Genomic DNA, 26,723 nt, shown 5'->3' on the forward strand with positions numbered 1-26,723 from the left:
AGGTTTAATATAATGGCGCGACGGTCATAAAGCCTGTTACTGTCACGGTTACGAACTTCAACACTGTTCTGGTAACCAATACTAATGTCGTTGATACTACGAACTACAATACGGTTTTCGTTACGAATGTTGATACTGTGGCTGAGACGGATTATAATACCGTTTTTGTCATGAATGCGGAGGGTTTCACGGTTACTCAGTATTACACCACTGTGCAGACTGATGTAGCTACGAGCATTATTACACCGGATGCTGTCACTATGACAAGTGGAACAACAACTGCCTGGGGATCTTGAAGCAGCTGCCCGGCTCTGGTATTGGCTTGTTTACTAAGATCTGTTGGTACAGGCTAAAAGATGTATCTTTTAAACCACTATATATTGAGATCTATAACCTTTATACTTGTCCTAAAACCTTTTATTTTAATTATATATATATTAACTTTAACAGGTCTCTGCTAACGACTATTACTTTATTCGCTACATAATTACTCAATGAAATTATAGCTATAGCTTATTAAATTCATTAAATAAGTTCGTTTCATTGGATTCATTATTCTACTAAACTGAAATCTGTGGCTTGCTGTACCCAGCTGAAACGGCAGCTATGTTGTCACACCAGTAAATAAACAACAGCTCCCGACGCTGTCAATAGCGCCATCACTATTGAATGTTCGAGGCTTTTGAGTCTTTTAACAATCGTTTATCTCCAATGAATAACAGGCGAAGGCTGTTTTGAGTCTACATTAAAGCACTATTTGCTGAAGAGGAGAGCTCAGGTAAGACATGGCGCTAGGCCCAGAAGCGTCCAAATCAGTGGCATCTGGACTAGCTTCAAGCTATCGATTAGAAAACGTGCTTATTTTGCGACTATTGAAGTCCGGACTGAACTGGATGTCCCGATTTGTATATGCACATGCTATGAGGCTTCCATGGCTGCAGCTGAACTTGTGAGAGTATACACCGCTCGGCTGCTTGGCGTGTGATTTAGGATAACACATGGTTGCTGATTTTGTGTATATAAACCGGCCATCCTTCTGACATTGAGATCGCAACTCAGCTCTGCTTCACTATCAATTTCTCCTAAAACACCCTCACGTAAGTAAGTCCGTCCCCTTTTCCGCATGTAACTCTCTCACCTTCAAAAAGAACAACTTCAAACAATGACTATCTTTGACGACATCGGTGATGGCTTCAGCAGTGTAGTTAAGGCTGTTGGCAGTTCAGTCATAAGTGATGCCGCCCCGTCCCCCCGCACGATTGCCGCTTCTCTCGTCAACAATACCCAGCAGACATTGACTTGGGTTGACTCTGGGGTCGATCACGGCACCCGAGATGACCATGCGCCGGATACAATCGGGCCTGGCGATACTGGAAAGTGGAGTTTGAAGTCTGACGGGTTTCAGACAGGATGTGAGGGCTGGATGAAATGGAGGATCGGTGATAACGGGCCTATCGTTAGGCTGGATTATGATAACTCGTATGTCGGGTCTAATTCTTATTCTTGCAGTGTTGACTCCGCTGAGTATACTGTTGAGAGGCAGGGCGGGACTGGTGATTTTGCTACTGTTAAGTTTATTGTCAGCAGCAACTAAATACGATTGCAAGGAAGGGGATGTTTTATATCCGCATCTATTCTTCACTATCAACTTATCCAAATCTCCCCTCTTCGTATTTTAACAGAGGTCACTCCCTTACCGCGACAAGCCTACTGACGCACTGAGATTTCGCCATCTACAAGGGGGGTAGGTTATGTCTAATATTTCAGCTCATGCACGTCTGGATACACAGGGCTGTATGTGTGATATCATTCGTCGGTTTCTGACACGGCACGAGTAATGCAACATGGCGGATGCTATGGCTTTTGCCATTGACCAGTTTAATCGATATCGTCGTATTTAGTTAATAGCCCTTAACTGCAGTCTATAAGCCTAAAGAAGATTATATTATCTAGCTGATAGGACTGATATATTACTTATTAAGTCTATTTAAACTTTACCTTTAAGTATTATAAGAAGGTAATATTATTTACTTTCTTTTAATTTTAGCCTTTAATAAAATTCCCTTATTTTACTTTATTATATAAAACCTTAAAGTTTCTATTTTATAATTATATAAAGTTTTAAATATCTTTTATAAAGGTATATAGATAAAAGGCCTAAAACTTAAATCATTTAATAAAATAAAGTATTTTAAATAGACTTTTATATAACTATTTTTAATTTAATATATATTTAGTAAAATAAGACTTAAATAAATAAAGTAAAGAGAGATATATCTACAAGCTTAATTTATAAAAAGTATAAATTATATTTTATTAATACTAAAATAAAGCTAATATATATTTAGCTATAAGAAAAGGTTTTTAGATTTAATACTATAAAATATATAGACCTTAAAGTATTTTCTTAAATTTCTTAAATTAATTAAGTTAAAACGTGTGCCACCCTATAGGGACTTTCAGTGGCGCAAGTCACTAAGCAGAGAAGACAGGCACCCGATTGGCTAATGCCCTTATCTAGCGGAGGCGTTGGAAAGTCAACTGCCCAGCTAATAAAATGTATATAAGGACATTCTTTTTAGTCACGTTGCAAGCCGAACTAAGTAGTTCAATTATAAGAAGATAAATTTCCATTCAAGCTTATAATTACATACAAATATAAGTCTCTGCTATAATAAGTTATATCTAACATATCTAGATAGAGTTAAATAGAATAGAAGGTTCTACTTATTAATTAATAGAATATTATAATATTTTCTTTTTTTAAGTTTATATATTAGCCTTAAAAGGTATTTAAGTATCTCTAAAGTCTACTATAATTTAAATATTCTTTACCTTTTAGGCAGTAAAGCTTTATTAAGTTAATATTATTAAATTAGCTACCTTAATTACAGCCTAAACCTAAATATATTTAATTTAGCTAAAAAGCCTTACTTACTTTTTAGCTAGCTAAAATCTTTCTTTTATAACCTTACTTTAAAGGCTACTTTTATATTAACCCCTATAACCGCACTTTAATTATTTAATACACTTTAACAGTAAGTTATTTAACCTAATATAATAGTTAGGGTTTTAAACAGGGAAACTAATCTATATTAGGTTTATATTTATAGATAATATAAGGCATAATACTAAGCTTATAAAATATTATATCTCTTAATAATTAAGTAATATATATTAGGCTTATTAATATAAAGATACTTTATTAATAGTTAGTAAGTTAAGTTCTATTTACTATTAAATAAATATATTTATATATACTTAATATAGTTATAAGGAAGTAATATTAAGTAAAGTTATTATCGGTTTTAAGGTAATACAGTCTTAAATTGCTATTAGCCCTATAAGTATTAGTCTTAATTTAATTAATAGTTATAGGAAGAATTTATAGGGTATCTATAACATAAGCACTATAATTATAATATAATCTTCTCTCTCTATTAGTTTTATCCTTAAGGCCTATTATTTAACTAATACTATTTCCTTTTTAGTAAGTTATAACTTTAACTTTTTATTATTATATTTTATAATATTTAACTATATATTTAAGCAGTTATCTTATAAGGATTATAAAATTTAAACTTTTATACTTACTATTAAGTTTTTAAATAAATAGGCTAATATACTTTATATTTATTGCTTTTATTTAAATAAAAGCAATAAATACTTTATATCTACTAATTCTACTTATTATAATAAGTATATTTAAGCCAAGAAGTCTTATAATAGTACCTATATAGCTTCTTTTTATATATATTTATTATTCCTTCTTTTTTTTCTTTTATTAACCCTCCTTTTAGTTATAATATTAATAAAGCAAGAGAAAAAACTTAAGAATAATAAAAATTAAGTAAATAAAGATTTTTTTAAGCTTTATAAAGAGATAGCTATATTACAGTCCTATTTAGCTCTTACTGCTAGTTATTTATTATAGATTTATAAGATTTATATTTATATAAAGGAAAAATATTCTAAAGCTACCTACTATAATCTTTAGGATATTAATTAAAATATAATCTTATTTAATTTAAATATATATAAAAATATATTAATTTATAATCTTTAGGTAAATTATATTTCTAATAATATTAATTAATTAATATTAAAGTTAAATAATAAGTTTTTTAATACTTTTTTATTATTTAATTCTTTTACTTCTTTTAATATTATTAATAAAAATTCTTTAGAAGTTATTAAGTATTAATAAGGTATTTTAGTAATTTTTATATATTTTTACTTTTTAGGTAATTTTTTTATTTAATAAGATATTTTATTTTCTTATTAATTATTCTTATTTCCCTTATTACCTTTACTTTATAGCTCTTTAGTCCTTTTACTTTTATAGGTTTATTATATATTTTAATATAAATTATATTTACTGCTAACTTAAGTAGTAAAATATAAAAAATAAGATAGATCTTAACCTTTAGTAATAGGTCTAATTTATAGTTATTTTTTAAGACCTTTTTAATAATTTTATATAGTTTAATATACTTAAAGTTAAATTTATAATTTAGTTATTTAGTAGTAATATTTTTTATAGATAGGTAAACTATATCTCTCTTTAAAAAGGTAGGTCTCTTTACCTTCTTAAGATTATAGTATTATTATATCTATTTTCTAATAAATTTAAGTTCTACTTAAAGTTTATTATATAAATTCTTTAAGTTATTACTTTTAATTATTACTATTAGGTTAATTATTTTAGGTTTTTATAGCTTTTAATAGGCTTTTAATATAAATCTAAAATTAATATATATTAATATTAGCTTTATACTTTTATTATAGGCAGTATTATATATTAATTAAGTATATAATAGTCTTTTAACTTAATTATCTTACTTATAGTTAATATAATATTATAGGTATTACTTTAGCACTTAATTTATTTATTCTATTTATCTATCTATTTAGGCTTTAAATACTATTATAAGCTTATAATTTAGACCTAATAGTACTATAAGTATATTTTAAAATCTTAATATAAGTATTAATTCTCTATTTAAAATAATCTTAATTAGCAATCTATATATATTAATAATATATCTATAGATAATATATATAAATTCTTTTATATCTATATCTTTTCTATAGGGTAGGTAATATAAAAACTTAATAAGTTAGTTTATAATAATTATAATACTATTATAAAAGATTTTAATTAAAGGTTTTTTAAATAGTAATAACTTTATAATAAAATCTATTATAATTAAGTCCTATAGTTATTATACTATAGGCAGTAATTAAAGTTCTTTATAAAGCTTATATTATTATACTTTTATTTTAATATATAGGTTATATTACTTAATTACTTTTTTTATTATTATTTATTATATCTTATATTTATATTATAAAAGTTATTTAAGAGTTTTTATTACTTTCTAATATCTATATATAAGGTATTTATAAAACTCTTATATAAACTCTTTTAATTCTCTTAAGATTTCTTTAATTATTTTAGCTTTTATTTATTTTAAGGTTTATATTTATTAAGTAAAGATATATTCTCCTTTTTTATTTTTTTTTAATATTTATTTATTTACTTTTATAGTATTAATATTATAGTCTAATTATTAATTAATTATATTTACTTTTCTATTTTTTAATCCTTTTCTATAGATAATTATAAAGTTAAATTTATATAAATATTCTATATAGTATAATTATTATTAATTAAGTTTATAGGTAATTATAAAATATAAATATTACGACCCAACACATTCTGACGCACGTGAGAATATGCAGCCCACTTTTTTCCACCAATCAGAAACTGCTTACCCTATACACATCAAACGCACGCCATTCGACTTGCAGGACTAACTGCCACGAACAGAGTCGAACCGACCTCGTTTGACCTATATAACAAAGACGAACCAAGTCGAACTAACCTCATTCGACTTGCATACCTCATAGTATATATACATTCATTTCGCACTAGATAGAACTTAGCTTACCAGCTATTAATAAGACTTCTTTATATCAATAAGCCTAACACGCATTACTTAATCATTAAGAGACATGATATCTAAGTCAAGCTCAGTATACACGCCTTACGTTTCTGCAAACATAAAACCTAATACGGACTAGTTTCCTGTTTAAAACCTACAACCGTCACAATAAAATATTTTAATAATTTATATATACCTTAACTTAATATTTACTTTCTATAAGATAATACCTAAATTCTTTAAAATAGTTAATAAAAACTTTTTATTATAAATTAAATAGTAAAGTTCTATATTATATAATTTATATAAGTAAAATATAATAAAGTAAAATATAATAAAGTATATTATGCCACGGCTTGCCTACATCAGGAAATTGTCATCCTGTACCCCTGTTCTCATCACTTGCCCAAATTGGAAATTCCATGCCGCGCCAGCAGGTGCCGCTTTTCCAGCGCCTATAAAGCGGCTAGCCGCCCACCATGTCGCGCAATGTACCTCTCAAGTCTCTTGACGGTCAACCGCCTCCTTCATTTCTCACTCGTCACGTGTCCCCTCTACAACGACATCTCGTCTCGCTGTGCGCAAACAGCATTCTGTGCACCCACTTCACAACGACCAGAGAGAGCCCATCTTTCATACTCGCGGCTATAATTTATGGCCTCTTGCACTTTCACTTAGTCGCAGGAATTTTTCCTGTTTTCCTGGCACCCATACACAGTACCTGTCTCGCAACCACTCCGCCCCTCCACCAACCGCCTCTTGCCTTCATCACTAGACCGCTCGAATTACCAATCTGAGTAATAAAAATTGCCTCTTGCGGTATCAGAAACACTAGCATCCCGCCTCCCGGCACACTTCTTTCATCGAACAGAGTCGCTATGCTATGCTCTCCAGTGGAGCGGCTGCCTGAATGGATCGTTCTAAGGGGAGGCTCGCTAGGGAGGCCTTAGAGGCCGTACTCAGCATTCATCTAATGGCCGCATCATGAACGGAAGTGCGTTTGTCAGCCACGCCCAAATTTCCCCTTTTGGATAAAGAATACCGATCCTCGCTGCAGAGTGTTGACCCAATGATGGAAGCCGTGGTCCAATCTCCTCGAAGTTCAGGCAACTCTGCTTCGGACACAATGACTGAGATGACGTGTCGTGGTCGGGTTGCAATACATGAGACGATTCAGGCCTCCCGACATTTACCTTGAAGGGCCATGAGGATGGACTAGACACGTCAATGCGCAAGGGGGGGCGCATTGCATACTCGTGAACTTTACTCGACTTGGTAATTCGAGTCTGCCTCGAAGAGTATCAAAGTGGTGGTGTGGTAAAGTCGCAACATAGGGCATGGTATTGACCTCCTGAAATTTCCTAATCAAGTATCGGCATCCAAGTCTGCCTCGAAGGACTTTAGGCGATGCGGTGTGAAGTCGCAACGCAGCGAGCGCACGGGTCTGAATCTCCTGAAATTCCCTCAACAGGAATAGGGGAATTATTTGGTTACAGTTATTTACTCGATATGGCAATTCGAGTCACTGTTGGCCTTAACTCTCTGCAAGCTTGGACCGCAGCTGCAATGGCCAAGGCCATCAAGCTGCATAAGCGTGCGGATGGGCTTGCTTCCGGTTGATCTCGCCAATGAGGAGTTATTCAGATGACCTCATGATCATCTTTGGCCTCGTATTATGCCTGCTCGTGAGACGGCAACGGCTTCGGACAATCTGACCAACAGACTACGGAGGCCTACTTCCTGGTCATCACATAGCATAAGTGTACGCAGCTGAGAGGCGAGCATGGTCTGCCTCCCGGCCGTCACACCACATAAGCCTTCGGATGGGCTCGCTTCCGGTTGATCTCGCCAACAAAGACTCATTCATATGGCCTCCTGATCATCTTTGGCCTCGTGTTGTATACGCCAACGAGGCCAAGGCGGTTATACGATCCTTTCCTGGGATAACATCTGACCAACAGACTGGCGACAAGAAGGGCGGGGAACAATCCCATGATTCAAGACATCCAACAAACTCCGAACGAAATTTCATCTCGGCATAACTGTGTTTCCCGAGCCGCACTTTTCAGCTTATCCACTTCCCGCTTCGCTAATAGCGTGACGGGCAAGAGGCTGGGTCTCGGGGTATAAATGGAAGGTCTCCTCCTAACCTGGCCTTTCAACCTCTCACAAACTCTTTTCTTTGTGATTATCGAGTGCCTTATTCATTCACATAAGGGACACCATCATTCATTTATTCAAGATGAACCTCAGATTCAAGCCTTATCATCCCAAGCAAGCCAAGCAGAGACAGAAAAAGCATTCAATAACATGCTCCACACTTACTCCGACAAGCACTACAAGTGTTGGCAGTCTCCCTCTACTATCCTCAGTTACTGGCCATAGATGTTCTCATATTAACGAGAAATTTATTCCAGCTATCACAAATAGAGATGAAAACCCTTATTTTGATTTTCCTACTACAGAGGAATGGTTGGACTACTGTTTGCCTATATCAGAAAATCCAGTAACTGGTGCTGGTTAGGATAACCTATACTTTAGATCTAAACGACCACTACTAACGTCTTATAGGCTCTACTATCGACCCCCAACACACAAGCCGGGATCTCAGCTGCCATGGTTTTCGGTATAAGGATGATGAGCTAAGACAAAGGCTTCCAGCAGCAACTGCCACAATGCCTTTAACCTCCGAGCTGAACATTGAGCGAGAAGCTTATAATATCAATACCTCTAAAGAAGGGGGCAATAAAGAGATCAGTTCAGACGAGTATACTTGGTCACCAGATACGAAGACCACTCCATCAACTGTCCCGAGCATCAGTACACCTTCAGCAACCTTGCCACATTGCCAAAAACAATTTTGCAGAAATCAAGGTATATACATCCATATTAAAGACTATAAGAATATCACTGACAACTATAAGATGCCTTGATTCACAGAAAAGACAACATGCAAGATACTAGCCCCCAGATAGCTGATTTAGATGTATCTGATGCTATATCCCACGCTGCGCTATCTGGAGGGAACAGTGCAGCATCAGAGTCTCAGGAGCCTTCGTCCTCAGCCCCGAGCGACAGACAAGTCAGCCTAGATGGCATGAATTTGCGCACCGTTGCTGCCGCAGCAGCTAGTATACTGCCCATCATCACAACAGAGCCGAGTATCACAGAGCCTGGCTTGTTCAAGAAAACGCTAGTTCCAGTTGAGATACCCTCATCAACAAAACGATTAGTTTCTGAACAAGACGCCAGCAGTGACTCTCAGCGTTCTGGGTCAGAAGCCTACCATTCGCCGAAGCGACGCAAACTTACATCGAATACATCTGAAGAAATCATTTCATCGATTCGCAACGCTGCGGAGTCAATCTTGAGGGCACTGGACATGCTGCGCCCAGTCCAATCACATAACCCGACAGCAGACATCAGCGTCCAGTCTATACATGATACCATAGAGGTAGCCGTGGACGAAATAGGCGATGACTGGAGTAATACTCTCTCAGGCACATATTCCAGCCCTGGTGAGAGCGAAAGCGAAGCCGAGCTTGGCAACTCACAGTCGCAGAAAAGCATACAACGTCGCAGATGGACAAAAGGAGAAGAGGATCTTCTTAGACGACTCAAGCGCTCCCAGCAGAGCAACGGCACTCCATCGGACTATTATATCGCAAAGAAATTGAAGCGCACAGAGAACGGTGTCAAGCAACATTGGGATATCATGCAACAGAAGGACAAGGTCAAGCGCTAGGAGTCTTTCTCACAATGCTAGTGACGATGTCCTCATCTCCTTATTAAATAAGCCACACTTTCTTGTTCGTTTCTAACACGGCCACAAGTGCGGGTAGGCCGCTGATACGGTGAATTTGGTTATGGTCATCTTCACTCATCACTTATCGTGTCCCTCGCATGAATCAGGGAAGCAAGACGCCTTTGAGGACTCGGCCGTTCCCAGAAAGCATAATTTCTCATTTCGACGGACGAGAAAACAAGTCACAGGATTGGGAAAGTTCTCTGGGTTTTATAGTGCTGTCACCAGTTCTTAGGGTTCTTGTTAAAGAGGATTTGGCAATACAGGCGGGCACTGCTGCTAAGCGGCACTCAAACGTAGACGCAATGGATGACCAAGGATATTCAGCCGCCCACTTTCTACCATCAACCGTTCAGGACGCTATTAGTCTAAGATTTTTTAACAATTATTAGTATACTACCTAAGTCAAGTCCCCGTATATAGTAGTTGACTACTCTCTCTTGCCGTTAATCCAAGCTGTCTCTTCTCAGATACCTTCTGTGCAAAAAGCATCAGCATACCTAAGGGCAACATCAGTGTCCCTTACTTTTCCTCTTACTGCCCCATCTTGATGAAAGCCATATCGTAGGAATAATCCAGTCATCCTTGCAAAACGGATATTTACCTTAACATCCTCCTGAATGCCTCCAATGTCAGTCTCAAAGATTCGCCAAAACTCATCTCTGAGCTCCTGAGCATTGCCATAGTAATGCCAGCCATTGCTATCCATATAGCCAAGAAGGTTCTCTAGTGCCCATAGCGACATCCCAAATGGGTATATATTTGACTCTGCCCAATCAATAACGCCAGAAATATGGCCGGCATTATCAACAAGAATGTTGGTTTCGTTGAGGTCACCGTGAGTGATGACGGAGGGAAGGGTGAAGATTCTGGGCAGGTTCTGGCGGACCAGATTGAGTGTTTTCGAAAAACGATCAGGAAGCCGTTGAAATAGTCGATTAAGATCACTTTCAAATTCCTTGTGCAAGTTATTGACAGTAGACGGAGACACTTCCTGCGCCCCCCGCCATGCTGCTGCGAAGAACCTGCCATCCAGTTAAATGACTATTACCTTGAGTGACTGGCAGATAAACCTACCTTGCAAGGTCACCAACAGTCCGGAACTGCCGCATCTCAAATTCCGCCTTACCCTCCCATGAAGTGTCCCTGGTCTGGATATAACATACGCCATCACGCTTCTCCATCACGTAGATAGACAAAGGATTTTGGCTACCGATTTGCCCGTAATACTTGCACCTGGGAACATCTTTTGTGTGAACTAGCTCAGCGATTCTCATATTTGCCATATCCAGCTTGGATCGCTCCGCGCGGAACTGCACAATATCTGCCTGATCTGGGCCGCCAGTGACTGTATAGCTCCATACACCCTGTATAGGCACTGGAGTCACTGACCCACCGACAAGAGATGCGGCTTTCATATCACATTCCGCCCTTGTAACTGTAGTTGAGGTGTCGAAGAAGTGCTGGATACAGCTTTCAACAGAGTAAAAATCGATGCTCATGGCAGGATCGTTATAGGCGAAGGGTACAATATTTAGGGAGGTAGGAGTTTATTTTGGTCAAGCGAGCCTTTAAATCAATGATCTCGGTAGCACCTCGGCATCGTTTAGGCAGCATTTAGGCAGCATTCCAGCCGCAACACCATCCAGGCAGCCACAGCGCAGTAGAACCGGGATCAATAAAAGTAGAATCACTACTACTGCCCTCCGCGACCATAATCTCAAATAATGGAATATCCTTTCAGCTCTTGCCGCTTTATATATAATTAATTGTAAAGATATTTAAAGCGCGACGCTACTCGCACCGAATAAGGCCCAATTCATGTAAAGCCTTCACCAGTTCGGCCTCGTTCTCGAGCTTGCCATCCCAGAAGACCTTGTGAGGCCCGGTGGTTGTCTCAGCATGCTGCTCATTGCCCTTAAGCTGTCTAATTCCATCTCCCCCCTCATGATAAATGAACCCTGTTTCCTTGACAAGCTTGCCATAATTTGCCTGCTCCTGTTTGAGCAGGACAGTTCCGTTATGGCCAAGGTCAAACTCGACCAGGCCTTCCATACCATCGGTGACCCCAAGCGCCAGAAGGTCGCCTAACTGATTACCCTGGAGGTATTGGTTCAGCTCGGAAAGGAAATCGGGTGAGACACCTGCCAGGTCAGGCAGAGATCCTTCTCTATACTTGTAGGCTCGGGGACTGCCATCAGAGCTCAGCTTGAAGAGATAGCCATGAGTGTCGGTTAGGTTAAGGTTATGGATATCCACCGGGCGAATCCATTTTCCGATGAGAATGTTGAGATTGCTCGTCATCATGACTTTGCCATCATCGACGAGGTCATGTCGATGGATGAGGTGAAAAGACAACATCTTCTTCATACCATGGCGCTCCAAGATCTCTGCCAGCATACTGAAGTGATGGCCGGGAACCTCTGGCTGATCCCGGGACTCGGGAAGACTGTTCCAGCTGATGTCGTTAGCTCAAGGCCCGATGTTTCAGGATGAGCACCCACCACTGAGCAGAGTCTCTCAGGTCATCAAGGGTTGGGGTAACGTGAAGCCCAGGGACAGAAGCGAATTCGATGGCGGCCATTTTGAAAGTTGAATTGATTCAAGATATAGCAGAACGTTGGTTTGAATGCGAGCTTAGATGCCAGGCTCAAGGGCGACATGAATGGATCTTAAATATCCCAGAGAAGCCCATGTCATTGCCCGGATATTTGTAGCCGAGCAGGGAACTGTTGAGTCAGAATGGTTGCCTAACTTGAGGGGATAAATGCAATATCTACCATGCAAGGCGTTTGCTTTGTCTCATGACCCGTGGGTGCATATTATGGATGTAAGCAAGTATACTGGAGGGGGTGTGCTTCTAAGTTCGCAGGGACAGCCCATTTCTTGACCTGCATTACATGATGCAGTGCAACCAAAGCATTGTCCAATACGCCATAGAACACAAATGGGGAAAGGCTCAATGTAATCAAGTAGAGCTGTCACTTAACCATGAATGGGTTGTTGGTTGCAAGGAGTCATGCGTAGAGTGAGCTCGCATGCTGATAAGCTCTCACGATGCATGCACCCACCCCGCAGAGCCTTGTGTCACCGCTTAATTGACATCACTAACAGAGGGACAACACAGAGGCACTTCCGTTGATCCGAGACGTGCTAATATCGTTACCAGATACCTAACGGTATATCGGGCTGTAGCCGGAAGGTGTTAAGCAATAGTTTGGGCATTTACACCTGCTCCTGGCCAATGGTATCATTTGATACTACCCGGCATGCATATGCTTAAATAGGTAGGGGGCATGTAATTTGTAGAGATGAGAGTAACAGTAGGAAGTTTGCCACAATGCAGTTGCCTTATTTACTTAAGTCCTAATATATTACCAAAGCCTAGCTTTCCACTGTAAATTCTCCATCCCAGTCTAGATGACTAGCAAGTACAGATGGCACCATTGGCATCAAATGAGCAGAAAACTCCTGGTATAACATCTCAAGTTCTGTTGAAAACGAAAAGAGTAAATATAGGGCACATAGGGTTGGTCTTGATACCTCAATCCACTCCTGATAGTCGATCTTACTTGATATTGTTAAAGCGCTATGAGCTTCACTGACAAATATTAGATATAACAAGGATATGTTTTGAATTTGTAGACTTACAATTTTAGATTTCGGATTCTGTCTCCTGCATCTAGAGCTTGTGCAGCTAACATAAAACTCTTATGAGCACCATTGAACTCATGTCTGCTCATCGTATGAGGCAGTACAATCTTGGACTTTCTTAACTCAGCATTAAGATAACAATTCAGCCTTATATCAAATGTCTGAGTGTCAAAGTTGTCTGGAGTCCAAGATTTATTGATATGTTCTCCAAGCCATTGCAGGCGACGTCTCTGTGTAATGGCAAATGATGTCCCAAATAATTCATGTAAACGTGGGCTTAAGGGGAAGTTTTGTAGTTGTGATGCAGACATGAATGGCTCAAGAACTCCTTTTTGGGGGGTTTCACTAGTTCTTAGCAGAGACACGTAGTTGTTGGCCTCATTACTTACAAAGCTAGACATGCCCAACTCAACCACATGAGAGTGACACTTTCGCTGTGATTTTGAAACAATCCAGGGGTGCTCAAGATATTCTTGAGGGAATGACTAGCTTTAAGGAGGTATTCTTCTCCGCTTTGGGCGATATGTCGAAGAAAAACACACATCAATAGGCAAGCTTGAGTAAAGCTTAAGTCGTGTTGCTCCTCGATGCGAATATATCTAGCGGCATCTGCAATCCTCCTGGATCGAATTTGTGAGTGCAAAATGGTTTGTCCTGTGTTGGCTTGTCTTTGGAGAGCTGATATCAAACTGCCAGTTTCTATTATAAGAGACAAGCAGACTAGCTCAATGCACGTCGACTCAGAGCTCATCCATCTGTGCCAAAATGAATCGATATCCTGAATGGAAACAATGGGAAAAATTGGTAAGATAAAAGTCTTAAAGACAGAAATATATAAGAGGGATTGTTCAGGCTCCGTAAGAGGTGTCATTTTGTTATTTGTAGCAGGAAAAACAGAATGGTATAATGGATTTTCTTATAGTAGACTATTACTGTAGGGCAGTAAGGCGTGAGGCATGAGGCGTGAGGCGTGAGACGTGAGGCGTCAGGCGTGAGGCGTGAGGCGTCAGGCGTGAGGTGTGAGGCGTGAGGCGTGAGGCGTGAGGTAGAGATAGTTATAGAGTATAGCAATAAGGTATATTTAGGTATTAAATAAGCAAGAATTTATTCTATTTAATAATTTAATTAATGTTATTTAAATAGTTAGAAAATGTAATATATAAAAGCCCTATACATATAGAGAGAGAGTTAGTAAGAAGCCTCCTTAACTATTATATATAATTAAGGAATAAGCACTTAATATAAACCTTTCTTAGCAGAGCATTGAGTGAATAAGAGCAATCATGGTCGCTTATCCCCAGTGCCGTCACAAGCACCACAATCGAACGTAGTGCCTGCTATCTTGCCTGAGCCGCCGCAGAGTGTACATTTGTTATTGGCCTCGGGCATGGCTGTGAGCGAATGGAAAGGATTCAAAGTAGATAAAGTCGGTAGAAGTAAGTCGTAGGGGTCATGGTGAGGGGAAACAGCAAGAATAGCGCGGGCAGTTATAGATTTCACACATATGAGGGGTAATCCCACGTGACAGCAGTTTTAGTGGTTTGCCACTTGTCAAACCTTCTCCATCTCAAACTTGCACTTGTTTTTCTCCAATTATGACGAGCCACATGCACGCGACAAGCTCGCCTGACGTGGCCGGTATCATTGTAAGTGAGCCGTGATATATCAATTCAAGTATTCTAACCCTATACGAGAGTCAGATACAGTCACTCCAACAGGATTTAGCGCATTCCAAACAACAATTTGAGTCTTGCTGCAAACAGATTCGAGATGACATGCAACAAACACAATCTCTTATCTTGCAGCTTCTGCAGCAGCTTCAACCCGCCATTTCCCAAACGAATATAGAAGCGTCACCAAGCTCGATATCGACCGACGACGAGCAGGGCGAGCGAGACGAGCAACCGATAGAGTTGGAAGGAATGACTTGTCCGCACCCAGATTGCGAGGGTACTGGGCAACTTTACAATCGACAGGACAACTTCTCACGGCATTACACTAAGCGTTGGTTTCACCATAGGCCCTTCCAAGCATGATTTGACTCATGATACAGATATGAAATGTGGTGAAAAGTGCGGAATTTGTAAAGAAGACATTTTGTGGCAGTATGATCGACAACGTCATATTAAAGAATGTCTGAAGCCCCGAAAACATGTCGATCTCGCTATGGCTAGACAAGAGTGGAGGTCCGCTCTCCGAAAGGCCCGCGAAACTCTCTCGTCTCATGATAGTTTGGCTCCTCGTGGAAGGCCCAAGAGACGCAGCAAAAAGCGGCCACGACCCAAGAACGTGGCAGAAGCTTCGCCACCACCTCACAAGGCGTCAAAGCTCAACAATGGGTCCCAAATATTGGCCAGTGTCAATCAGGAAGAACAAAATGAAGATGGTTTATCAAACTGTCCGGCCCGTGATATTTCCAGTTTGCACGTTATCTCTGAAAGTCAATGTTTTCCCCAGCGTCATGATGTCTCCTCCACCGTCCCAGTTCCAGCTCAGTTCAGCAATGACTATAGCGGTGAAGATTTCTCAGGCGTGGATCAAAGTCAAGACGTTCCCGAGCGAGCTCCATTCAGCAACTTTTATACGCTAGATGGCCCTTCGGGTATAGACCATCAGGAATTTCTGGATTTAGTTTCACAGTCGTTTGGGACGAGCAGATTCGATTGACGTTCTTTTGCGCTCTGTTAATATGCAAGTGGTCTCAATTGTGTAGGTTCGGCACAATGGCACCCTGATCGCTGGTGATGTTGTCGGCTCGGTCGTCGGCTCGAGGTCTTGTTTTCGCTTCCTCTTCTTCTACCGCGGCTGTAATAATATGGTTTGGGGTCTTGATTGCCCGATTGAATCTTGCTCGGATTGCGAAAATCGTCCCAGCCATCATCTGTGTTATGTCATCCTGCATTGTAGATGGGAAAGGCATTGGTTTCCAAAACGGTGCTTCATCGCCGCAAGCAATTCCGATCATTATACATATTCCATTCGTTATCTGCCAAGCGCATCGGGCATCAACTAACGCTCTGAATTCGTCAGTCACCACGACCATTTGTAGCAAATCCTGACTTACAAACCGCCAGCATCTACGTCACAAGAGCGCATGTTTATGTCGTCATGCTGCAGAGCGTGATCGGATACTCTCAATAGTGTGTTTGATGCCTCCGTTGCTCCCAGATGGTGAAGATGTGAACCAGAGTAGAAAGCAGCCTTAGATTCACTCGACCAACAGAAAACGGTCACAATTCGCATTCGCGCATCGTCTTTTCGGTTCACGATACAATGTTTGGATCGAGTTTTGCCAAATACTCGGCAGAATATAAAGGTCGGTTCCCGCAGGAGTGGTTTGATAACGTTGGAAACGAGCTGGTATGGGTTAGATGCAGTCTGCCCCAAGAATAGCCTTACTCACATCATTTTGCAGTACTCCTCTAAAAAGGCAGCGTCCCTCCTCCGAGTAGAAATCATACTTTTTGTTAATGATGTCTTGAACTAGAGCACCAATACGCGCATCTGGGTGCACCGAGAAACCTTCTGCTGATATTTCTTCAGTGGCATGAGCGATATCTGACGACATTGTTCCTGAGATGTTAAAGAACGACGGAGTTAGTGCCCGAAATGCATGATGGCAAGGCAGCCTCATAATCACGTGATCCGAGATGTTTCTTATCTTATCAGTCTATCAGCTTATCGATAAAAGATCACCTTATACCTCATGCCATCTACCTCATGCCTTCTACCTCATGCCTTGAACCTCCTGTCTTATACCTCATGCCTTCTACCTCATGCCTTATACCTTATCCTTATGCCTTATGGCTAGTCTTTCTACCCTTCCCAACATCATGACCACGTCTTAGCCCTTCTAATACTCAGGATCACCAGCCCATTATGCAGCTAGTAATAATCCCGGTAGGTCCCTCAAGTGCAGGCCGCTTCATGCAAGCCCGACTTTGAGACCCTTTGCGAGGCTACTTGTAATGCAAGAAAGAAAAACGTTCTCTTGGTATTTACTTATAAGAGATGGGTTATCCTGAAGGTGTGTTCAAGGCCAATTCTACATGAATCGCATTCCGCATCATTAAACACATCAATATGCCATACACTCCAAACGAAAGGGACCAGCCGCAAGAGGCTGGAGATAGCCAAGATACAAGTACTTCGAGTACGTCAAGTGACAATACATCAGGTAAGTCCCGTGGCCTTTCCTTTCGTTCGTCGATTCTTACAAGCAAAGGAACCCCCGAGATGGAGGAAAATGACCCCGTCACAGAGGAGCAAGGGGCAAAGGTGGATGTCGTCTACGTAGATAAGACAGGGTACACAATCGATTCTGCTAGCTCTTCAAAGTAGGAATAGACACTGAAATATAATGAATGGTACTTGATGGCGAGTGTGTTATGCCTGACCCAAGCAGAAAGCCTGATTTAATATCCCATGCAACGTCTTCTCGGAAGCTCTTGCTGCTAAGTGACATAACTACTGGCTCAGCAGTTGGGGCAGTAGGTATGATAATCTTCAACCAATTTGAGCGAACAGTAATTGGGCCGCTGTCATGTCGTACAGAGTTCCTGCTTAGGTGTATCTGCCCTTGGCTGATAAGGCCAAGTTCGACCTTAAAAATCAGCTCAGCTCTCAGCCTCTCACAGTCTACTTACCAACAGCCCAAGGACCAGGCGACCGACATCATCATGGCATACAGTCCAATCAAACCTGAAGCTTATCACCCCTGGAATATCCTGGGGTACACAGCCGTCCTGCTCGCTGGCTGCCATAGCTGCCTTTTGCTGAATTATATCTGGGAGGTCAAAGCGTTTATAGCCATCCAAACGGTTAGGAATCGCATAAATTTCCTCGGTATTCAAGTGTTCAATCAGACTATCTCGAGTCCATCTATTTCGGATTGCGTCGTAGCGGTTCTTCGGGGGAGCGTTAAGTATATGGGGCACTGGCTTTCCGCTCTCCCTCACGGAAACAAATTTGAGGAACTCTGTCTCTTTGAGAGTGTTGGTACCAAGAGCTCTGCAAATCTCATTGTACTTATATTGTGGGTGTCCATATGCAACGAGAAATGGAAGATATAGGGCTTGTGATGCATGCTCCTCAGGGAGGATTTTCACGTCCCGAAAGTATGACTTGAAACGATCTGGCTCTCTTTTGTAAGACACCAGAGACGCATAATCCAAAGGTGCTATTCACTTTTAGCAATGAAAGAATAGTCTACACTCATCACTTACAATAAAGCAGAACAGCTTCAAAGGCCCGATGGCGTAGCTTCAGGTAAATTTGATCCATCAAAGCAATCACGCCTCGTACAAGAGACGCGTAATTGCGGATAGTTCTGACCAAACATTGCTGAGAGGTACGTGCCTCATAGTTACGATGGGCCGTATCCTCATCTTTGCGCCTTTCCACGCAAAAGATCGCAAGGCTGATCAACTTGCGTAAATTTTGAGGCAAGGCGCGATCCAGGGACACAAGGTCCGAAACCCATGCATTGATGTCAGCTGGAGTTGTAAACCGGAGACGTGTTCGGGCCTTTTGCCATTCGTCCTCAGAATTGGGTAAACGCTCCCCTAACACCTCGAAGTGCCTGTCTCGTGGCTGTCGTCGTGATCGACAGTCCGGTTGGGAGACTTGAAGCTGAAATTGGATGACGGAACCCTGTTCCGGGCCAAGGGAGGGGAATTCCCGACTCATCATACATAGAACTAACTGTATGAGTACGAGTAAGTGAGGCAGTTGGAAATGAGTGTTTCTCCGCGACAGGAAGTGCTAGGTTGGGACTATGATGAATGAGGTAAAGGTCTGGAGGCAATGAGGTGTGAGTTGTGAGGGATGAGGATTGAGACATGAGGATTGAGGCATGAGGTGTGAGGCATGAGGTAAGATGAAATAAGGATCAGCGATCTTAGCTTCTAGATTTGGATCACGTCAAATCGTGATCCCAAAGAAGACTAGCTTGCTCTGTGACAGAACGCAAGCCCCCACCCTAAAACAGCAGGGGAGGGGGTGTGCTTGGAGTTAACACTACTTGCAACGACGACAACTACTTAAAGGAATGTGCAGCCTCAACAAGGCAACTGCTTGCAGGCCTCACCGACACTGGTTCGCAAAGCACCCAGCAATTCAAGCCTCCCTTTCCGAACAGCCACTTCATGATCTCCTCTGAGACCCAGCAAGACTCGAGTCGCGGCGCATACGACACAACAGGCTGTCCAAAGCCTCCACCAAGACCTAGACCATCATGAGAGGGGCCGTTCTTGCGCTATCCATTTGTGCGGCAGCCTTACTATCTTCCGTGATTGCCATGTCAGCGTTGGTTTATAATCTCTATTTTGTGTTAAAGAAGACCAGAAAGCAACTAGACGGTATGCAATGTACGCGTCCGGGATGCCCTGTACTAACAACATCAAGACGCAAACATCACTGAACTAAGCCCATGGAAGGTTTACCACATTTACCTCATGGTGCATGATCCTCAAACCTGGACCAAAAACAGAAACATTACTTATGGCCATGCTGAGATACAAGACTCCGAGAACCACTGCACCTATAATCTCTATTCCTGTCCTTATTTCAAAATTAAGGGATTTAACAAGGCAACGAATGAGTTTTGTGATATCGGGAATTTAGAAACGGATGTTGTTGCCGTTAAGGGTGCTAGTAAAATCATACTTACTGGGGTTATAGTTGATGAAAGGTGCTTGCGGGGAGGGGCTAGCCGTCCACTTGTAAAAATGAGGTTACCAACAATACCGATTCCTGTGGATCCCCTGGACGGGTCGGAGGGCATAAAGGACCCATGGGTTGCCTTTAGTAGATGAGACAACGGCATCCACGCCACTTAAGCGTGGAAATCCTGGCAAATAAACCCTGTTACAACCTTCGATTCTTCGTGCTTGTGCAAACCTTCTTCATATTAGACCATCGGTGAATTCTCCAGGCCATGACTCGGAGTTGATCAAGTCCGAGAGAAACATTTAACACCCAGGTTATCCCCCTTGAATCATTATGTATGCGCCTCTTTTCTCATACGCAAGGTAAGTCATGGTTGCTAACTAGTACATCCTCCGTGATTCTAAACCATGATAGGCTACGATGGCCAACGCTTGCGCTCACCAGTTCCAAATGGTCAAGTCAGATACCACTTTAGTCCAGTGGGTCTGCCAGCACTGCCGCTCTGGCCCTCACTGGATGATCTGGGAGTGTGCATACTGCCAGCTGCATCTGTGCCGACCTTGCACAGCCCAATTGGTAATTTAAAGCTCGCAATTTCATGTCAAGAAAGACAAATTATCAAACTTCCTGTCTTCACAAAACCATCCTTTCTTTCACACGCTTAAAACAATGGACACCTTGCAGCCAGCCCCTTTACTACGGAAGAGAAGTTCGACTACGTATCTGCAATCCGATTCACAAAAGAGGCTTCAACAACCAAAAGAAGACAAGGAAATACTTCTCCAACCTGATGACAACCTCCAATCGTATGACAAAGAACTCAAACAATTCAAAATTGAGAGACGGGAAAGGCTCCAGCGGCGCGAGAATCGCGTACGTTCGAAGTGGTGCCTGGATTGCAAAATGCGCATGTCAGATATAGGCAGTAAATACGGGCTTTGCCGGCTTTGCATTCCTCGAGAAAAAGAGGAAAGGGAAAATGGACCATCATGTCTTACTATTCGCTCCGTGGAATTATTCAATTCATAAAAAATTACAAGCTACATCAAAGCTAGCAAGAATTAAACAAGAATGATAGATAGATCAACAAAGGAGTTATATAGTCGCAGTAAAGACTGGCATGAAGGAAATAACAAAACCTGAACCCTCCATATAAAAGAAAAGAATATTTGCTCTCCACGTCCAAATTATTAGCTAGCACCAGCTTCGGGTAGTTCCTGCCGCCAGGAGTTGAGAAAGTGGAGATAGTGTATTGCAGTATGATCAGTCGAACTTGGCTGGCTGTTCAATTGGAGTGCGCTCCATGGGCGGAGCTTCGTGGTCGCTCGAATTCGAAAATCCCAATGAGATCTTATGGAGTAACTGGCCAACAGGAACTTGTTGGCAATCATCTGGGTCAATTTCAGCCGTTTCTTCGCAATAGTCGACGGAACCCTCCTTGTTGCAGAGATTGGCCAACATTATAAGAACTTGGTTTTGTTGATTCTCAATTACAGCGAGGTGTGCACGCATGTCTGAGAGTTGTTTGTTGATATTTTCAAATCGGACGTCCGAGTTGCGCTTCATGACAATGATGATATCCTTCAGCTCGTTGTTTGGCAGGCTAGTAGCACACGGAGATGTCTCCAGGTCATCAAGCACTTGCCAGCAGTGATCGGCAAGTGAAGCTTTTTGGTCGTAGGCAATGAGTTGGCCTCGTTGTGACAAGGCAACGCCACAAGCCACGATAAGCTTTGTTGTCGTGTCAGCCCAAGGGTTGAATATATGAAGGTCAAGTCGACGCTTTATGGCATGAAGAACATATGATTCCACAGAGACTGCTTCTGGCTGCTTTGGGGGCAAGGTCAAGAAGAGGTTGCCCTGGCGAGATGCCCGTTTCAGCCGGAAGACTTCAATGTCGTTCTGGAGATCGGCGTTCGTGCATCCTCTCTTTTGAAGGGGAGTACCCATCTCGAGGTACATCTCGTTCCGAATATAGACAGCAAAGTTGTAAGGATCAGACTTCATCAAGCCGATAAGGGGGTGAATTGAGTCTGAATCGGGACCAAGGAATGAAAGAAGGTTAATGGTGATTATCTGCCGTTCGATGTCACACCGAACAGCAGGATTATGAAGGGGATTCATAATGCAAATCGCCTGTCATTCGTGACGGCGAGGAGAAGTTGGAGGAAGGTCAAGAGGAGAGGAGATGGTCGGGGGATGGCCAGTATTTGTGACAGATGCTCCATTGACCTGGAGCTGCTGAAACATGGAACAAGCAACCATGCTGCCGTGGGAGATGACGAGGTTTGCAGCTGAGAGAGGACACTAAACCAAGAACACTGAACCAAGAGTTCTTGCACACCCCCTCGGACACGCACGTCGTTCCACGCCCTTGCTGGCTTACAACCCTACCGCTGATAGCTCGGACACATCCTTGTCAGAGCGGGGGAAAACGCCGCCGTTGATAGCCCTTGGCCCTTCGGCCACTCGACTCTGTGGTGCGGGGGCCGCACGTCTACAATAGAAAGGCGTTGCCACAACTGATGTGCTGTGATGCGTATCTACATCATTCTCTCAACCAGTAGTATCTCAAGCGTGTTGCTAAAGATTCGATCCAAAATGGCGTTCACTCTTATGACTAAAGAAGTATTTGATGAGCTTGGTAGGCAAATATATATGCAGAACAAGAGTGAGATTAACAGAGCCTAGAGAAGCGAGGTGTTCTTCATGGGAAAAGCTTCCCTTTGCCTCGAAGGTTGCACCATCGTATCGAAACCCTGCACAGCATCAACCAGTTCAAGTGGCTATCTACAGACATTGTTCAAGAACCTATTTCCCGCAGGGACCTGCGGGAGAACAGCTGCATGGCACTTGTGTCATGCAGGGATGCCACAAACTCGCATATTGTTCCTCGAGGTGAGGATGTCATCATTGGACTATTTGACGAAATGAAGCATATGTACTTTGGGCTTAATGCTTCGAACCCGAGAGGGGGGTGGACTTCGCTGCCAAACGTGCGCCATTTGATGTTGCCGCAGTAATGGGGTACTGTTGGTTGCACTTAGCAGTCCTTGACAGTTGGCATTGAAGTAGGTGGTGTGATATGGCTGCAGACAGCAAATGCACAATGCATCTGAGGTGTTAGTGGTGATATGCAGCCTCATGGTCGGGAACCCCTGAAAGTTCGTTAGCTCTGTGGGCTCGAACAAGTATCACTCAAACTGAGGCATCACGGGCAGAGATCCATGTTAGTGGCTGGCGGCGAGACAAATGGCAGAGGGAAACAAGGAAATTTGGTACTATTACGGGGAGCTTTTTTATGCATAGAAACAAGTAACACTAAGGGGCAAAATGTGGACATCGGTGTTGAAGTATTAATCATAACTGCTCTACGTAGTAAGGAGTGAAGAGAAAAATCTGAAGATATGAGGAAAGCCTAACCATTGTAGATATGATCACCATTCCTGTCGGCGCGGGGGCCATTCTACGTTCGTACTAACAAGAACACTTGGATAGTTGTCTCAACATGGGCATTCATGCCCTCCTAATAAAGTATCATACTAAAGTATCACATTGGCATTTGGGGTCTTATCTCAATACGCTCTATTTGGTGGTGTTCTTGCAATAGTAACTCAGAAGCCTTGTCCTCTTATCTCAGATGAGAGCATGTTTCCAGGGTCCAGGTTCCTGCTGCTGTAGAACCAGATAGGAAGTGCAAGCTACAGGACTTTGTACAACATATATCCATCTCCCAAAAACCATGGAATTGTCTTGAAATTTCCATTGTGCCGAAGACTACTAAGCTCGTTTGGAGATAGCTTGAAGAAGCGAGTTCCTGTTGGAACTATTTTTTTGTAATTATCGAGAGTCGTGCGTACATTCTGATATTCTTGTCCTTTGATTGGGTCTTTTGACTTTTTAGATATACTCTGAGATTGGAATCAGTATGTAGAACTTACCCTTTGGGATACTTTTCCGGTAATCTGTGGCGTAATAAACAATAGGGCTTTCAGGGCCATCGTCGGATTGCTTCTGCATGGCTTGGATCTAAGTCACAAGTTTATGTACTTCCTTTGGAGTTGCGAGGCCGTAGTTAGCTGGTCTGCTCACTCGTTGCAGAGTAATTACATGGATATATAGCCTCATGTTCAGGAACCCCTGAAAGTCTTGTTGGCCTCGGCCAGAGCGCGGTGTCCCCTGCTGGCATTAGCTGTGATATGGTGGCTGCAGGTGCAGCAGGGTCCGGTGTCCTTTTCGACTCTCACTCCAGGCGTGATTAAATCGTGTTGTCACCAAAACTCAATGCAAGGTAGCATCTGGCGGTAAGACCCTGGTATTCTCGATGCAGTTCCATGGATATGCAGGCCCTTGATCTGCAGCCTCTGGGGGAAGAGTGATGTGGCTGCAGAGCCTGACTGTGAATGAGGCTCTGGCGGTGAGATCTGGGCATATAAGGAGCCTGGGATACTGAGATCAATGGTGCGATTTAGCAGATAAACCTCACTTTCAATATCTTCTCCTCTTTCAATACCTTCTACTATTTCAAAATACATCTACCCACTGGTGAATTCTTCACTCCAATATGATCTATACCTGACAGCTCTCTAATACCCTTTCTAGACTCCTCCTCGATCCCAGTCAAACCCAACAAAATGCAAGACCACAATACCACCTGTAAAGCAGGAAATGATGTTGAAGGAGCCGGTCGAGAACTATTGAAAGAAGAGCTGGATGAGCTGTTAAAATTGATTATCGCGGGGTTGATTCTGATTGTCGCGGGGTTGATGATGTATTCTCTCCTTTTCATGTAAGATTGTGGCGTTTCTGTAGTAAATATCAGCAATCATATCACCCGCCACAACGCCGTGGCGCAGCACCTGACCTGATGGCCCCGCACCGCAGCACCGTGCGTACCGGTTGGTCCGAGCATCCCCGCGCGCTCGGATCCCCTTATCTTAAGCAATGGGTACATAAGTAGCGTAGTGCTCCCGTTAAAAGACCGCCATCAACGCCAGGTCACATCCGCTTTACACAGACCAGCTCATCTCAGCAACACAATGTCCACGTCTAACCCTCCTATGCCAAAACCCAACTCATTAGTCGAGCGACTGGAGGAGCTTGCTTCAGACTTCAGTGCAGTACATTGCACGCTCGCTTCTGATATTTCTCAAATAAAGTGTCCACCGCGTTCCCAGTCAAGGAGGCAAACGCGTTTCCAGTCAAAACCGCCTTCCCAGGCTTCCATGCCAACGGAAACCCAGTCGACCGAGCAAATAGCTAAGCAACACGAGAAATCGGCTTACGATATACTGGTGGCAGTCTTGCGTGACTTGAATAGTTTAAAGGTTAAGTTGGAAGCAATAACGAATGATGCCGAAGCTCAAGACAGCGCCAATGAACAAGTCATGAAAGAAGCGACGAACGGTCTACAGATGGACACTCGACCAGATACTGGCGCAGTCGCAACCACTGCACGAATCGGAATCCCCGAGCAAGAGAGGTCGTCCCAATCTCAGGCAAGTGAAGATTCATCACCGACATCAGACGACCAGCCGACCGTCGGGTCAGAGGATGTGGCCGTCCAATTCGAAGGCGTTGGTGAAGCCGTGGATACACAAGCCCTACCCGAAGCCTTTCCAAATATGCCGGAGGGCCAACAGCCCGTCGAATCAGAGGACGTAATCATGGGTGAGAGCGAAAGTGCTGACGGGTTGGCACCATCGCATTCACTCGAGGGCAACGATGACGACACGGCCCATCGCACAACCCCAGAGCCAAGTACACCAAGACCAAGTCAATGGGTCAGCTTGAATATAAGAGCCGAGAGCTCGTCCACGGGCAGCTACACGGCTGTGAGCGAATCACGTGCTTCCACCGTGGACAGGTCACCAGCTGGCTCTGTTTCGACTCGCATCACATGGCCAGACAGCTCCACTGGTGCTTGTGAGCAAGATACTGCCATGTCGGGCGTTGAGAGTACAGATGATGACCAATCACGATACTGTCCGGCTGGAGGCCTTAACGCAACACCAGCTGAGACGAATATCATCCGACCGCCACAGGGTCCTGCAGCCAACGAGACAATCAGCATGGCAGATTCTGTGGTCGATATTGAAGCTAATTCTGCCCCTCAGACGCCTCAGGGCCATATAACTAACGACGAGGCTAATTCTCCTGGTTCCCGCCAATCACCGGCAGCAGATGACACCGATGTCCAAGGAGATACCGACCAACAGGATACTGGACTTCAAAGCAGATTACCCACTCTATCGCTCGCCGATAAGGCAAGACTTATTTCCAAGATTCAGGAATTAGAAGCCCAAGGATGTGCACAACACATCTCGGTTCCCCATGTTGATGTTGAATTGGAAGATGTGAAAAAATGCATCGACACAGGAGACTGGAGATGTACAACCATGGAATACAAAGCGGGCCGAGAAGGCGAGAGATACGTGTCGATCTATGCCGGCAAGCCGAAGAACCAACCTTTGATCGATTGGTCAGCTTTCACTGCTGAGTTCAAGCGGCCCACAACTGAGGAAGCCAAGGCTGTGTTTGAAAGTACTGCCCAGAATCCGCCAAAAGGGAAGATAYCTTACTACATCGGTCATGCGGACATTCTCTCTGAGCAGGCATTAGACCCTGGGCCTCTTATTACTGGAAAC

At 42.4% G+C, this 26,723-nt stretch overlaps 13 protein-coding genes across 13 annotated transcripts in view; 7 read left to right on the forward strand and 6 right to left on the reverse strand.

Moving 5' to 3' along the window:
• Positions 1–1,162: 1,162 nt before the first annotated feature.
• Positions 1,163–1,594, forward strand: FMAN_09595 (uncharacterized protein; the record flags this gene model as incomplete). The annotated part of the gene is made up of 1 exon (XM_041830457.1): positions 1,163–1,594. One exon carries the CDS (start codon positions 1,163–1,165, stop codon positions 1,592–1,594), a length of 432 nt encoding a protein of 143 aa, XP_041681118.1.
• Positions 1,595–6,427: 4,833 nt separating this feature from the next.
• FMAN_09596 (uncharacterized protein) lies at positions 6,428–6,745 on the forward strand (the record flags this gene model as incomplete). Its single annotated transcript, XM_041830458.1, has 1 exon — positions 6,428–6,745. One exon carries the CDS (start codon positions 6,428–6,430, stop codon positions 6,743–6,745), a length of 318 nt encoding a protein of 105 aa, XP_041681119.1.
• Positions 6,746–8,190: 1,445 nt separating this feature from the next.
• FMAN_09597 (uncharacterized protein) lies at positions 8,191–9,693 on the forward strand (the record flags this gene model as incomplete). Its single annotated transcript, XM_041830459.1, has 3 exons — positions 8,191–8,467; positions 8,520–8,822; positions 8,873–9,693. 3 exons carry the CDS (start codon positions 8,191–8,193, stop codon positions 9,691–9,693), a joined length of 1,401 nt encoding a protein of 466 aa, XP_041681120.1.
• Positions 9,694–10,219: 526 nt separating this feature from the next.
• Positions 10,220–11,255, reverse strand: FMAN_09598 (uncharacterized protein; the record flags this gene model as incomplete). The annotated part of the gene is made up of 2 exons (XM_041830460.1): positions 10,220–10,778; positions 10,831–11,255. The coding sequence occupies 2 exons, from the start codon at positions 11,253–11,255 to the stop codon at positions 10,220–10,222; spliced, it is 984 nt and encodes a 327-aa protein (XP_041681121.1).
• Positions 11,256–11,547: 292 nt separating this feature from the next.
• On the reverse strand, positions 11,548–12,337 carry FMAN_09599 (uncharacterized protein; the record flags this gene model as incomplete). Its single annotated transcript, XM_041830461.1, has 2 exons — positions 11,548–12,211; positions 12,258–12,337. The coding sequence occupies 2 exons, from the start codon at positions 12,335–12,337 to the stop codon at positions 11,548–11,550; spliced, it is 744 nt and encodes a 247-aa protein (XP_041681122.1).
• Positions 12,338–13,137: 800 nt separating this feature from the next.
• On the reverse strand, positions 13,138–14,278 carry FMAN_09600 (uncharacterized protein; the record flags this gene model as incomplete). Its single annotated transcript, XM_041830462.1, has 3 exons — positions 13,138–13,354; positions 13,405–13,752; positions 13,797–14,278. The coding sequence occupies 3 exons, from the start codon at positions 14,276–14,278 to the stop codon at positions 13,138–13,140; spliced, it is 1,047 nt and encodes a 348-aa protein (XP_041681123.1).
• Positions 14,279–15,002: 724 nt separating this feature from the next.
• Positions 15,003–16,074, forward strand: FMAN_09601 (uncharacterized protein; the record flags this gene model as incomplete). The annotated part of the gene is made up of 3 exons (XM_041830463.1): positions 15,003–15,053; positions 15,108–15,411; positions 15,461–16,074. The coding sequence occupies 3 exons, from the start codon at positions 15,003–15,005 to the stop codon at positions 16,072–16,074; spliced, it is 969 nt and encodes a 322-aa protein (XP_041681124.1).
• A 34-nt stretch (positions 16,075–16,108) lies between these two features.
• Positions 16,109–16,975, reverse strand: FMAN_09602 (uncharacterized protein; the record flags this gene model as incomplete). The annotated part of the gene is made up of 3 exons (XM_041830465.1): positions 16,109–16,424; positions 16,472–16,764; positions 16,811–16,975. The coding sequence occupies 3 exons, from the start codon at positions 16,973–16,975 to the stop codon at positions 16,109–16,111; spliced, it is 774 nt and encodes a 257-aa protein (XP_041681125.1).
• Positions 16,976–17,731: 756 nt separating this feature from the next.
• Positions 17,732–19,095, reverse strand: FMAN_09603 (uncharacterized protein; the record flags this gene model as incomplete). The annotated part of the gene is made up of 3 exons (XM_041830466.1): positions 17,732–18,010; positions 18,054–18,586; positions 18,633–19,095. 3 exons carry the CDS (start codon positions 19,093–19,095, stop codon positions 17,732–17,734), a joined length of 1,275 nt encoding a protein of 424 aa, XP_041681126.1.
• Positions 19,096–19,642: 547 nt separating this feature from the next.
• On the forward strand, positions 19,643–20,222 carry FMAN_09604 (uncharacterized protein; the record flags this gene model as incomplete). Its single annotated transcript, XM_041830467.1, has 2 exons — positions 19,643–19,766; positions 19,813–20,222. The coding sequence occupies 2 exons, from the start codon at positions 19,643–19,645 to the stop codon at positions 20,220–20,222; spliced, it is 534 nt and encodes a 177-aa protein (XP_041681127.1).
• A 1,117-nt stretch (positions 20,223–21,339) lies between these two features.
• FMAN_09605 (uncharacterized protein) lies at positions 21,340–22,200 on the reverse strand (the record flags this gene model as incomplete). The annotated part of the gene is made up of 1 exon (XM_041830468.1): positions 21,340–22,200. One exon carries the CDS (start codon positions 22,198–22,200, stop codon positions 21,340–21,342), a length of 861 nt encoding a protein of 286 aa, XP_041681128.1.
• Positions 22,201–22,677: 477 nt separating this feature from the next.
• On the forward strand, positions 22,678–23,099 carry FMAN_09606 (uncharacterized protein; the record flags this gene model as incomplete). The annotated part of the gene is made up of 2 exons (XM_041830469.1): positions 22,678–22,720; positions 22,768–23,099. 2 exons carry the CDS (start codon positions 22,678–22,680, stop codon positions 23,097–23,099), a joined length of 375 nt encoding a protein of 124 aa, XP_041681129.1.
• A 2,016-nt stretch (positions 23,100–25,115) lies between these two features.
• Positions 25,116–26,723, forward strand: part of FMAN_09607 (uncharacterized protein) — a gene marked incomplete at both ends in the record, with an annotated part of 2,950 nt that continues 1,342 nt past the window's right edge. The window contains one exon of the mRNA XM_041830470.1: positions 25,116–26,611. Within this exon, the coding sequence (XP_041681130.1) occupies positions 25,116–26,611 (1,496 nt within the window). The remainder of the gene's footprint in view (positions 26,612–26,723) is intronic.

The sequence above is a fragment of the Fusarium mangiferae genome (assembly GCF_900044065.1).
Source record: "Fusarium mangiferae strain MRC7560 genome assembly, contig: FMAN_scaffold004, whole genome shotgun sequence".
NCBI lineage: Eukaryota > Fungi > Ascomycota > Sordariomycetes > Hypocreales > Nectriaceae > Fusarium > Fusarium mangiferae.